We start from the raw sequence: 14,672 nt of genomic DNA, 5'->3' as shown, positions 1-14,672 counted from the left end.
GATACCCAACACATACAGTACTGTGCAAAACTCTCAAGTGCACATATATATATATATAGCTAGGATGCCTTAGACATTTGCACAGTACTGTATTTGTCAACATGGAGTGGAAAGCGAGCTTTTAAATCTGCTGGGAGCAAAGGATGTTGGCAATGACAAGGTTAGAGCATTGTAGGAGGGGTGTGGGACGGGTGGCAGTGAAAGAGTGCCAGGGATCAGGTGTTGGGGCAGATGCAGACACGCTCAGTCCTAAGACACCAGGCAAGATAATTTGATTCTAAATGATTGGTTTATTTACCATTACAGAATGTCTCTCTGGTGCTTCCTGCTCCTTCCCCTCTCCCTTCTCTTTTCCCAACCATGATTCCCCTCTCCCTGTCCCCTTCCCCCTCTCAGTCCACAATAGAGACCTATATCAGAATCAAGTTTATCATTACTTGCATGTCATGAAATTTCATTTTCTTTTGCAGCAGCAGTACAGTGCAATACATAAAATTACTACGGAACAGTGGAAAGGTTTTAGCTTCCCAAACTATACTTATGTGCCTAAGACTTTTGCGCAGTACTGTATATCACAAAATCTCAGAAATAAAACTGATATAAATGACAAAATAATCGGTTTTATTACTGTTGGTTAAAGTTAAATGTTGGTCAGGATATTAGGATAACTCACCCTAATGTACTGCAATCTCACATGTACTCTCAGCACATAATATTTTAGCTCAGCATCACATGTAACTGACAGTATGACAGTTTTTAGTACTGCACTGAAGGGACGGCCTCAGTTAAATGATTAACTGCCTAGATTCGGCCTTAAACTTGAATGTTTCTGATTTTGACATTGAAGAGTACAGCGCAGGAACAGGCCACTCGGCCCAGAATCTGGTGCCAGATCAGCTAAAAACTACCCAAGTAATCCCTCCTATCTACACCATGACCATATTCCTCCATCTTCCTTACATCCATGCGCCTATCCAAATGTCTCTTAAAAGCCTCTAATGTATTTGCCACTACCACCAGACCAGGCAGCACATTCCAGACATCCACCACTCTCTGAGTGAAAAACTTCCCCTCACCTTCCCCTCAAACCTATCCCCTCTCACCTTCAAAGCATGCCCACTGGTGTTAGCTATTTCAACCCTGGGAAACAGATACTCTCTGTCCACTCTATCTATGCCTCTCATAATCTTGTAAACCTCATCAGATATCACCTCAGCCTCTGGGACTCCAGAGAAAACAACCCAAGTTTATCTAACCTCTCATGATAACACATGCCCTCTAAAGCAGGCAGCATCCTGGTGAACCTCCTCTGCACCCTCTGCAAAGCCTTAACATCTTTCCTACAGTGAGGCGACCACAACCATATGCAATACTCCACATCTGGCCTAACCAGCATTTTATAAAGTTGCAACACAACCTCCTGACTTTTGAACTCAATGCCTCGACTAATAAAAACAAGTATTCCACAAGCCTTCTTGACCTCCTTATCGACCTGTACAGCCAATTTCAAGGAGCTATGAACTTGGATCCCAAGATCTCTCTGACAGCAACACTGTTAAGGACCTCGGCCTTAACAGTGTACCGTCTCCCTATATTTGCCCTACCAAGGCGCAACACCTCACATTTATCTGGGTTAAACTTCATGTGCCATTTCTCTGCCCATATCTGTAACTGATCTATATCATGCTGTATTCCTTGCCAGTTTTCTACACTATCCACAACTCAACCAATCTTGGTTTCATCTACAAATATACTAACCCACCATATCCATTTTCATCCAGGTCATTTATATACATTACAAACAGCAGAGGTCCCAGCACAGATCCCTGTGGAATTCCACTAAGCATAGGTCTCCAGCTTGAATAAGTCTCTTCAATCACGACCCTCGTCTTCTGTGTGCAAGCCAATTCTGAATCCAGACAGCCAATTCATCATGGATCCCATGCATCTTAATCTTCTGGATTAGCCTCCTATGAGGGAGCTTGTCAAGCACCTTACTAAAATCCATGTGAACAACATCCACTGCCCTACCCTCATCAGTCTCTCTTGTCACCTTGTCAAAAAGCTCAGTCAAGTTGGTAAGGCATGACCTGCCACGTACAAAGCCATGCTGGATCTCCCTAACTAGGCCAGGGGTTTCCGAATGCTCATGTATCCTATCCCTCAGAATTTTCTCCAGCAATTTTGCTGCAATTGGCATGAGACTCACCAGTCTATGGTTCCCAGGATTTTTCCTTGTTCCCTTCTTAAATAGAGGCACAACATTAGCCACTCGCTATTCCTCTGGGATCTCACCTGTGGCTTGAGAGGACATGAAGGTACTGGTCAAGGGTCTAGCACCTTGTCTCTTGCCTCTTTCAATAACCTGGGGTAAATCCCATCAGGCTTTGGGGACTTATTCACCTTAACACTCATTAGGAAGTCCAATACTTCCTCCTCCTTGACCACTAAATGCACTCAACACTGATATCCTGGTCCTCCATATCCTTTTCCTTGGTAAATATGGAAGCAAAGTACTCATTAAATATCTCACTCACATTCTCTGCATCCAAGCAAATGTTCCTCCCTTTATCTTACTCTCTCCCTCTCCCTCGTAATCCTCTTGTTCTTAATGAACGTGTAGAATGCCTTGGGATTCACCTTAATCCTACTTTGCAAGGACTTTTCAAGGCCCCTCCTGGCTTTCTTAATTCCCTTCTTTAGTTCTTTTGTGGCTCCTTTATACTCCTCATGTGCTTCGTTTCATCCCAACTTCCAAAGCTTTACATTTTTCCTTTTCCTTCTTGACTGAATTCATCACCTCTCTGGACATCCAGGTTCTCTTATCTTTCCATCCCTGTCCTTCCTTCTACAAGGAACATATCTTCCCTGTACTCTCTGCAATTGATCCCTAAGCCCCTTCCATACGTCTGATGTGGACTTGCCAGAGAAAAGATGTTCCCTGTTAAGGCTTCTTAGTTCCTGACTGATGCCCTTTTAATTTGCCCTGCTCCAATTTAAAACTCTCCCACAAGGACCATACCTGTCCTTATCTATCACTGTCCTGAAACTTAAGGAGCTGTGGTCATTGTTCCCTAACTGTTCACCCACTGGAAGGTCTGTCACCTGGCCAGGCTCATTACCCGACACCAGGTCTAAAACGGCCCTACTCTCATTGGGCCATCCACATATTCTTTTAAGAAATCTTCCTGGATACACTTAACAAATTCAGTCCCATCTAAACCCCTAACACTAAGAAGGTCCCAGTTTATATTAGGGAAGTTGAAATCCTATTATTTTTACACATTTCCTTCATCTGATTACATATCTGTTCCTCAATGTCCCGGTGGCTATCAGGAGATCTGTAGTACAATCCCATCAGTGTGATTGTATCCTTTCTATTCCTGAGTTCCACCCAAATAGACTCAGTGTCTGACCCCACCCTGAAGTCTGCACTGAGTGCATCTGTAATATAGAAACATAGCAACATGGAAAACCTGCAGCACAATACAGGCCCTTCAGCCCACAATGCTGTGCTGAACATGTACTTACTTTAGAAATTACTTAGGGTTACCCATAGCCCTCTATTTGTTTAAGCTCCATGTACCTACCGAGGAACCTCTTAAAAGACCCTATCGTATCAGCCTCCACCACCATCGCCAGCAGCCCATTCCACGCACTTACCACTCTCTGCATTAAAAACTTACCCTTGAATCTCCTCTGTACCTACTTCCAAGCACCTTAAAACTGTGCCCTCTTGTGTTAGCCATTTCAGCCCTGGGAAAAAGCCTCTGACTATCCACATGATCAATGCCTCTCATCATATTATACACCTCTATCAGATCACATCTTATTGTCTGTCACTCAAAGGAGAAAAGGCCAAGTTCACTCAAACTATTCTCAGAAGGCATGCTCCCCAATCCAGGCCACTTCCGTGTAAATCTCCTCTGCACCCTTTCTATAGTTTCCACATCCTTCCTATAGTGAGGTGACCAGAACTGAGCACAGTACTTCAAGTGGGGTCTGACCAGGGTCCTATATGGCTGTAAGATTACCTCTCAGCTCTTAAACTCAATCCCATGGTTGAGGAAGGCCTTCTTAACCACAGAGTCAACCTGCGCGGCAGCTCTGAGAGTCTTATGAACTCGGACTCCAAGATCCCTCTGATCCTCCACACTGCCAAGAGTCTTACCATTAATGCTATATTCCGCCATCATATTTGGCCTACCAAAATGAACCACTTCACACTTATCTGGGTTGAACTCCATCTGCCACTTCTCAGCACAGTTTTGCATCCTATCAATGTCCCACTGTAACCTCTGACACCCTCCACACTATCCACAACACCCCCAACCTTTGTGTCATCAGCAAATTTACTAACCCATCCCTTCACTTCCTCATCCAGGTCATTTATAAAAATCATGAAGAGAAATGGTCCCAGAACAGATCCCTGAGGCACACCATTGGTCACCAACCTCCATGAAGGATATGACCCATCTACAACCAGTCTTTGCCTTCTGTGTGCACACCAGTTATGGATCCACAAAGCAAGGTCCCCTTGGATCCCATGCCTCCTTACTTTCTCAATAAGCCTTGCATGGAGTACCTTATCAAATGCCTTGCTGAAATCCATATATCTTACATCTACTGCTCTACCTTCATCAATGTGTTTAGTCACATCCTCAAAAAATTCAATCAGGCTCGTATGGCACGACTTGCCTTTGACAAAGCTATGCTGACTTTCCTAATCATTTTATGCTTCTCCAAATGTTCATAAATCCTGCCTCTCAGGATCTTCTCCTTCAACTTACCAACCACTGAAGTAAGACTCACTGGTCTATAATTTCCTGGGCTATCTCTACTCCCTTTGTTGAATAAGGAAACAACATCTGCAACCCTCCAATCCTCCAGAACCTCTCCCGTCCTCATTGATGACACAAAGATCATCACCGGAGGCTCAGCAATCTCCTTCCTCACCTCCCACAGTAGCATGGGGTACATCTCATGTAGTCCCAGAAACTTATCCAACTTGATACTTTCCAAAAGCTCCAGGACATCCTCTTTCTTAATGTCTATGTGCTCAATTTTTTTAATCCACTGTAAGTCATCCCTACAATTGCCAAGGTCCTTTTCCGTAGTGAATAGAAACCATAGAAAAACTACAGCACAGAAACAGGCCTTTTGGCCCTTCTTCGCTGTGCCGAACCATTTTCTGCCTAGTCCCACTGACCGGCACACAGACCATATCCCTCCATACACCTCCCATCCATGTATCTGTCCAATTTATTCTTAAATGTTAAAAAAGAACCCACATTTTCCACCTCGTCTGGGAGCTCATTCCACACTCCCACCACTCTCTGTGTGAAGAAGACCCCCTAATGTTCCCTTTAAACTTTTCCCCCTTCACCCTTAACCCATGTCCTCTGGTTTTTTTTTCTCCCCTTGCCTCAATGGAAAAAGCCTGCTTGCATTCACTCTATCTATACCCATCATAATTTTATATACCTCTTATCAAATCTCCCCTCATTCTTCTACACTCCAGGGAATAAAGTCCTAACCTATTCAACCTTTCTCTGTAACTGAGTTTCTCAAGTCCTGACAACATCCTTGTAAACCTTCTCTGCACTCTTTCAACCTTATTAATATCCTTCTTGTAATTTAGTGACCAAAACTGAACACAATACTCCAGATTCGGCCTCATCAATGCCTTATACAACCTCATCATAACATTCCAGCTCTTATACTCAATACTTTGATTAATAAAGGCCAATGTACCAAAAGCTCTCTTTTTGACCCTATCTACCTGTGATGCCACTTATAGGGAATTTTGTATCTGTATTCCCAGATCCCTCTGTTCTATTGAACTCCTCAGTGCCCTACCATTTACCCTGTATGTTCTACCTTGGTTTGTCCTTCCAAAGTGCAATACCTCACGCTTGTCTGTATTAAACTCCATCTGCCATTTTTCAGCCCATTTTTCCAGCTGGTCCAAATTCCTCTGCAAGCTTTGAAAACCTTCCTCACTGTCCACTACACCTCCAATCTTTGTATCATTAGCAAATTTGCTGATCCAATTTACCACATTATCATCCAGATCATTGATATAGATGACAACTAACAATGGACCCAGCACTGATCCCTGTGGCACACCACTAGTCACAGGCCTCCACTCAGAGAAGCAATCCTCTACTACCACTCTCTGGCTTCTTCCATCGAGCCAATGTCTAATCCAATTTACCACCTCATCATGTATACCTAAGCAAAGTATTCATTAAATATCTCTGCTATTTCCCCTGGTTCCATACAAATTTTTCTACTGTTACACTTGATTAGTCCTATTCTCTCACGTCTTATCCTCTTGCTCTTCACCTACTTGTAGAATGGCTTGGGTTTTCCTTAATCCTCCTCACCAAGGCCTTCTCATAACCCCTTCTGGCTTTCCCAATTTTATTCTTAAGCTCCTTCCTGCTAGCCTTATAATCTCCTAGATCTCCATCTTTCCCTAGTTTTCTGAACCTTTCGTAAGCTTTTCTTTTCTTCTTGACTAGATTTTCAACAGCCTTTGTACACCACGGTTCCTGTACCCTACCATCCTTTCCCTGTCTCATTGGAACATAACTATGCAGAACGCCACGCAAATATTCCCTGAACATTTGCCACATTTCTTCCGTACATTTCCCTGAGAACATCTGTTCCCAATTTATGCTTCCAAGTTTCTACCTGATAGCTTGATATTTCCCCTTACTCCAATTAAACGCTTTCCTAACTTGTCTGTTCCCTCTCCAATGCTGTGGTAAAGGAAATAGAATTATGATTACCATCTCCACAATGCTCTCCCACTGAGAGACCTGACACCTGACCAGGTTCATTTCCCAATATCAGATCAAGTACAGCCTCTCCTCTTGTAGGCTTATCTACATATTGTGTCAGGAAACCTTCCTGAACACACCTAAGAAATTCCAGCCCATCTAAGCCCCTTGCTCTAGGAAGATGCCAATCGATATTTGGGAAATTAAAATCTCCCACCATAACAACCCTGTTATTATTACACCTTTCCAGAATCTGTCTCCCTATCTGCCTCTCGATGTCCCCGTCACAATTGGGTGGTCCGTATTGTCCCTGATTAGTAGTGCAACTCCCACACACACTTTTACCTCCTTCACTATCTTTTATAAAACTTCAAAAACCTGGTACATTAATCACCCTGCTCCTTTCTCAACCAAGTTTCAGTAATGGTTACAACATCATAGTTCCATGTACTGATCCATGCCCTAAGTTCATCACTCTTGCCCATAATACTCAAAGCATTAAAATAAACACCATCTGATCCATCATACTTGTTATTTCAGTTTTGCATTTCAACACTCTCCCTGACATCTAACTTCTGGTCCAATTCTTCCCTCACTGACCTGGGACTCCAGTTCCCAGCTCTCTAACCTCGTGGCTAGGATGTTGGTTCCCCTCCAGTTCAGGTGCAACCCATTCCACTTGTACAGGTCATCCCGTCCCCAGAAAAGGTTCCAATGATCCAAGAACTTGAAACCCTGCCCCCTGCTCCATCTCCTCACCCACTCAGTCATCCATGCTGTCATCCCATTTATACCTGCACTAGTCCGTGACATAGGGAGAAATCTCTCTTCAGCCCCTTTCTGAACTTTATATATCTACGTAGGACCTCTTCCCCTTTTCTACCTATGTCATTGGTGCCAATATACACCACGACTTCTGGCTATTCAAAGATTCAAAGTACATTTATTATGAAAGAATGTATAAATTATACACCTTGAGATTTGTTTGAAAGAAACCCAAATAACCCAATTAAAAAAGGAGGACCATAACCACTGTGCTGAAAAAGAGGAAAGAAACATTCACACATATCATGCAAACAACAGGAGCAAATGACTACATTCCAAACCGGACTGTGTCCCTGGATCCCCACCCTGAGGCAGACGGAGCAGGCCCAAGCCACAATTTTAGTTCGCTATATTAGTGGGGCAAAAACGCCATGAAACACGCAGAGATGACTGCCACCAGAGCAGTTCACCGCCGCAACGCTGCAGGGAGAGGAATGAATATTGGGGGAAAGCAGGCAAAATCAGCACGACCCTCACGTCTGGTCCTGACACATGGGCTTTCCAGTCTATCTGGACCAGCGTGGAAATTGTCCAACCACTGGGCAATGCTTCACTCTAGGACCCAGATCCTGACAAACTGTATCAAAGTGGATAGTAAAAGCTTTTTTGAAGTACGTGAAAAATAGAGAGATGAGAGTGGATATAGGACCACTAGAAAATGAGGCTGGAGAAATAATAATGAGCGACAAGGAGATGGCAGATGAACTAAGTGAGTATTCTGCATCCATCTTCACTGTGGAAGACGATAGCAGTGTATCAGATGTTGAAGGGTGTGAGGGAAAAGAATTGGGTGCAGTTACTATTACAAGGGAGAAGGCACTCAAAAAGTTGTAAGTCCTAGTGTACATAAGTCAGCCAGACCAAATGAACTGCACCCTAGGGTTCTGAAAGAGATAGCGTTAGAGATTGTGGTAGCATTAGGAGTTATCCTTCAAAAATCATTGGACTCTGGCATGGTGCCAGAGGACTGGAAAATTGCCAATGTCACTCCACTCTTTAAGAAAGGAGAAAGGCAGCAGAAAAGAAATTATAGACCAGTTAGCCCGATGTCAGTGGTTGGGATGTTGTTGGAGTCAATTGTTAAAGATGAGGTTATGGAGTACTGTGTGACATAAGACAAGATAGGACAAAGTCAGCATTGTTTCTTTAAGGGAAGATCTTTCCTGACAAACCTGTTGAAATTCTAAGAGGAGATTACATTGGTTGTATGTCTGTCACTGCCTGCTTACAGTGAGCCAAAGTAGAACTGAAATTTGACATTAACGATTAGATCCCTACCATTGTGTTGTAGATAGGTATTGGTTTAGTATTGTCATACATACCTAAATACAGTAAAAGTATATCTTGTATATTGTTTATACAGATCATGATACAGTTCATTGAGGTAGAACAATAACAACACATAACAAGTCTAAAAGCTACAAAGAAAGTGCAGTGCAGGTAAACAAAGTACGAGATCATAATGAGATGGTTTGAGAGGTCAGGAAACTACCTTACCCCACAAGAGGTCTGTTCAAGGACAGAAGTTGTCCTTGTGCCTAGTGGTTTGTGCTTTCAGGCGTTTGTATCTTCTGCCCAATTGGTGGGGTGGGGGTGGTGGGGGGGGGGGGCTGGATGCAGTCTTTGATTATTTTGACTGATTTACTGAGGCAGCAAGAAATACAGACAGAGTCCATTGAGGGGAGGTTGATTACCATGATGTGTTGAGCTGTGTCCATATCTCTACAGTTTCTTGCAATCACGTGCAGAACAATTGATATACCAAGCTTTTATGCATCAAGAGAGAATGCTTTCTATAATGTATCAATTAAAAATTGTTAAGGAGCAATGGGAACATGCCATATTTCTGTAGCTAGTTACACATTGTAATTTCTAGCAGAATAATTCTTACTTTTGCATTGATTCAGGTCAATTTTACCATGACATTAAAGCTAAAATATACAACATTCACTCTGGATCAGACCCACAGAAACCAAGTGCAACAATGCTTGTGAAAGGTCAGACCCTCACAGTAACAAGGTAAAAGCCTTAATTGTGGTGTCATCTTTCTGTGTTTTGGGATGTGTTATTCAAATTTTCTTTGTTTTTTACATCTTCATTGTATTCCTTGCTAGAGGATGGCAGAAGGATTACCGACTGGATTCAAATCGGGGTGCCAATGTCCCTTGCTGGTTTGTGCACAACAATGGCAAAGGATTCATTGATGGAATACACACTGACTATATTGTGTCCTCTTTATTTGATTCAACAACATCATAATGTCTCAAAGTTAAAGTATGTATATGTATATTACCTTAAGATTCATATTCAACCAGGTATTTACAGGAAGATGATGTACAATAGAACTTAATGAAGATCTATATGTAAACAGAAAAAAAGACTCACTAACATCAACGTGCAAAAGACAAACTGGAAATAAAATAATATTGAGAAAATGAGATGTAGAGTCCTTGAAAGTGAGTCTGTAGATTGTAGAATCAGTTTAGAGTTGTTGTGAATGAAGTTATCCACACCAGTTCAGGAGCCTGGTGGTTGTAAGTTAATAACTGTTCCTGAAGTTTGGATCTAACCAGCTTATCAAATAAAAATGGTGAAAATATGTAACTACAATTGGTACATTAATTCCTTTGCATACAGTTTATGTCAAATAAAATTGCATTGCACTTCATTCTAAATCCAATGGTTATAATGCAGAAATACAGTGACTATAAATAATTCAGTACTTGGTAGCCACACTATTAGATCAAGCTCATGGCATCGATGTAATGGCTTCATTTTACAGCAGCCTAACCGTACATACATTTCAGACATTCCAGATGAATTAGTTCTTGATTGTACTTTGCAAGTGTAACCCTGTCACGGTAGGCTCATAATGAGTTAGCCATTACTATGAATACAAGCTAATAGCAACATAACTCCACAATGCTTGAGAATAACAATGAAAAGGCCATTTCCAATAAAGAAACATGTCTAGGGTAAATACAAAACATAAAAATCTGAATGTTCCTTTAAGGGAACATAGGATTGATACTTGTATGAACACTGACCACCCATACAAATTTACTGTTCGCTAGAAAGCAATAGTTTAACTCAGTATAAACTTAGATTAAGGTTAAATTGACAAAATATTTTAAACTATAATAAACAAAATATAGAAAAGGTCCCATATAGATTAGCCTAAGGTGTGAGCTCATTGTTGGGTAATCAATCCAGGTTTGCTTCACTCTATTTACTCACAGTGCCAAATAATTTTGCCTGAAAACACAGTCCAAGCAAAATATAAATAAATATCCAAGGACAAGGTGTCGAACATTCTCCAAGGCCATGTGATAACTAGCTAATTATAAGCTATTTGTATATTCTCCATGAAACTATTGGTGCATGAGGATTTTCTGACAGCAGTATCTGCCCTTCTAAATGGGTTCTGCGAGCATTTCACCATGTTCTTCACTCATGTTTGTCATCCATCTCCATTGTTTCATCTCTCTCCTTCGTCCAGCTATCTCCAGAAAATGGCTACCACCCACTCCCAATCCCTCCAGAGTGTACCGGGGCACCTCATTGGACAAAATGTTAACAAGACAAGTTCTATTAGCTAATTCAACAAGCCTAACTTATCAATCAACTGAATTACTTGATTGTGTAATATAATTAAAGGAACACATTGCATTTTGAGAAAATCTGCAGAAGTAAAGACCCAAATGCATGGTCTTAAACAGCTCTAATAATGCTATACAGCCACACAAACATGGACTACTCAAACAATGATGCTGCAGTCCTGCAGTACTTAACAGAGCTGATCTCAAGGTTTAGTGACTGTTTACTGCACACTCTCGCTAAGAAGATGGGTCTTACCATCATCCCTCGGTCAAGCAGCTGCTAGGTGGGACAGGAAGTGCAGTCTTTCAGCCGGTTTCTGCTCGAGTTGTTCATGGCCAATTACCCAATTGTCCAAACATTAACAAATTTCTTCTTACCTGCTCTAGTTTACTGAGCAGCATAGCATCTGCACAGCTTCAATTAACACAATATCCAAAACAAATTCATAAATTTAAAAAAATGCCAGATCTCATTCAAGCATCCTCCTTATTTATTCTTTTGAAATTGGTCTTCCAAATATGTTGTTTATCTTGATGCTGCCATGCAATGCACCTAAGCTGCAACATGTCCTGAGTTTCACTGGAGGACATGGGCCAGATTTGGACTGCACCTTAACAGCTCCGACTGCCAAGCATATACGCACCAGGAAAATAATTGATGTGGAAGCACAAATCTTGGAGACAACAGACTTATGCTCCCTAGAAGGGCTGCCACATCCCCAGAGGGCTCTTGCGTTGCTGATATACCCTGAAAACCACTATAAAACTGGTATCCTGTGTTCTGATGCCAGTAGCAAACTGAACTCATTAAGAGGGATCTGAGTTTCTTCAAGCAGACACTGATATTGTGTGGTTTCTGCATAAGATGGTGGAACTGATTAATTGCAGCATTATCTTTGGATCAGCATGTGAGCAAATGGAATTGCCCTCATCTTTCCTCCCTTAGAGAAGTGGCTCAACACACAAGGTTTTGATTGGCACTAGGTTGTTCCATGCATAGAACATAGAACAGTACAGTACAGTCTCTTCACCCCACAATGTTGTGCCGACCTTTTAACCTACTCGAACATCAACCTAACCATTCCCTCTTACACAACCCTCCATTTTTCTATCATCCATGTTCCTACCAAAGAGTTTCTTAAGTGTCCTTAATATATCTCCCTCTACCACCCACCCCTGGCAGGCCATTCCACGCACCCACCATTCTGTGTTTAAAAAAAAACTTGCCTCTGACTCCAATCACCCTATGTTTTCCTCAAATCATCTCATGTTAGCGATTCCCACCCTGGGTCGAGACCCACCTTCGGGACTGAAAAGCACCGGAATAAAGAGGTGGGGGGGGGAGGGGAAGGAGGCTTTATAGAAGGTGACAGGTGAAGCCAAATGGGTGGGAAGAGTCAACGACTGGTGAAGAAGGAATCTGATAGAGAAGGCAAGTGGACCATAGGAGAAAGGAAAGGAGCAGGGGACCAAGAGGGAAGTGATAGGCAGGTGAGACAAGGTAAAAGGTCAGCGGGGAATAGAGGCAGAAGGGTTTTTTTACTGGAAGGAGAAATCAATATTCATGCTATCAGGTTAGAGGCTTATCAGACAGAATATAAGGTATTGCTCCTCTGTCCTGAGGGTGGCCTCATCTTGCATGAAGACATTGAATGCAAAATAAATCAGCTTTAAAGTTGTCTTATAAAGGCAGTTTTGCAGCCTTCACACACCAAAATCATTCAAACTTTACATCACATGCAGAGCTCAATGATTTTTAGGTGATCATTTAAAACCGACTATGGGATGGAGGAACTGTTTATACAAATAAGCTACAATGATGGAGAGTAATTGGACAACAAAGTTATATGGTAGTAGGAAGTTAACTGTTCGTTTCCAATAGACTGAATATCCACAACTTACAAATCCACAGAGAATTAACAATCAAGTTCCAAAAGGTAATGCCCAAACTATTGCCAGAATGAAACCCATTCAACTTCCTTTCAAGATGTTGATAAACTGAGAACTTTTCTCATAATTGCACGTGTACATGATAAAAGCTCGAAACATCAAACAGGAAAGTACGCCAATGAAAGGATATAGACTATTTCATGGACAGAGGAGCGAGAAATTTGCATTTCTCAGACCTATAGTAAACAGACAAGGTTAAGATGAAACAATCAAATGGGTGGAGAGAGTTGTGTCAATCACATTGTGATGAGTGTGATTCTTGTATTATAAAATAAAGTCTTTAAGGCAGGTTTGAGCATCTTCAATGAAACTGTGGACAGGATTGATATCCTGATGCAGAAGAACAAAATCTTTGGAATGATTGCTGGCTGGTGGAATTTGAAGTCATCCAGAGTTAACATGGACGTTAAAAAGGAACATTTGATGATAGAAATTGCAGATGATTGTGCATATAGCACTGAATGGAAAGCCACTGTCAAGAAAGACTAAAGGGAACAAGGATAAATAATAGGCCAACTGAAGATAGGTCTGCCTGTGCACAAATATCAACTCTTTGTGCACATGGCCCAAATCAGATTATCAGGAGGTGTCAAATTCTATATTTTGCCTGAAGGTGGATCATGGATCATGATGGCTTTTAGACCAACATTTACTTCAGAACCAACCAATATTATATACTGTGCATTGCTAGAGCAATATGTCGGTCTGTTGTAAGACAGGATGTCTGTCTAAAATATTTCAGTCACTTTCCACTTAGACAGAGCAAAACATTGCTGGACACATAAACTCTTCTTGGGCTTCCAGCCGGGTACAGGTATTGATTTTAACCAACATTTCAATGACAAACTCTGCCACCTTCACCAGGGATGATGCCTGGACACGTCTAGTCCGGTAGTAAGCAAGATGGTTATGCACAACATTCCTACAGAATGGCTATAAGGTGAAGCAAATCAATCAGGCCCTTAAAAAGCCGACAGAAAGATCAGGAGACCTAACAATGAGAAAGAGCCCATCGCTACCGTCTTTCTTCCCTATATTACCACAGTTTCTGGAAGTATTGCCAGGATCTTGAAGAAATAGTGGATTAATACCATCCATAAACCTGTAAGGAAGCCCAAATCACAGATTAACCGGATCAGTGACGACCCGGGACTCAGGTCAGCTGGTGTTTACAGATTTCTCCGTGAAGGTGCAGCAGCGTATATCGGCCACAGTAGAAACCTGCATCAAGGAGCATAGGAGGTGTATCGGTTTTGGTTACCTGGAAAAATTGGAGGTAGCAGAACATTGTATACACAATGACCACAGGATTGATGTTACAGCCCAAATCTATTCTTCCGTGCCGATAGTTGTTGGGACTGTCTGGTGAAGGAGGCCGATGAGAATAAGAATCTTAACAAAGACAAAGGTCTCGCTCTAAGTAAGAACAGCTCTTAGAATAAGATGTTAACCAAGGTGGGACAGCAGAAACCTGACTGTTTGAGGGCTAGCCAATCAGGAGGGATAGGCA

The 14,672-nt window shown here is 41.9% G+C and overlaps 1 protein-coding gene across 1 annotated transcript in view; it reads left to right on the top strand.

The window, feature by feature from the left end:
- Window positions 1-10,216, top strand: part of LOC134356646 (inter-alpha-trypsin inhibitor heavy chain H3-like) — an 85,081-nt gene extending 74,865 nt beyond the window's left edge. The window contains exons 22-23 of the mRNA XM_063067618.1: window positions 9,521-9,632; window positions 9,728-10,216. Coding sequence (XP_062923688.1) covers window positions 9,521-9,632; window positions 9,728-9,872 — 257 coding nt within the window. The 3' untranslated portion in view covers window positions 9,873-10,216. The remainder of the gene's footprint in view (window positions 1-9,520; window positions 9,633-9,727) is intronic.
- Window positions 10,217-14,672: the final 4,456 nt, after the last annotated feature.

The sequence above is a fragment of the Mobula hypostoma genome, chromosome 15 (genome assembly GCF_963921235.1).
Source record: "Mobula hypostoma chromosome 15, sMobHyp1.1, whole genome shotgun sequence".
Classification (NCBI taxonomy): Eukaryota; Metazoa; Chordata; class Chondrichthyes; order Myliobatiformes; family Myliobatidae; genus Mobula; species Mobula hypostoma.
This window is presented reverse-complemented; position numbering and strand designations above follow the sequence as displayed.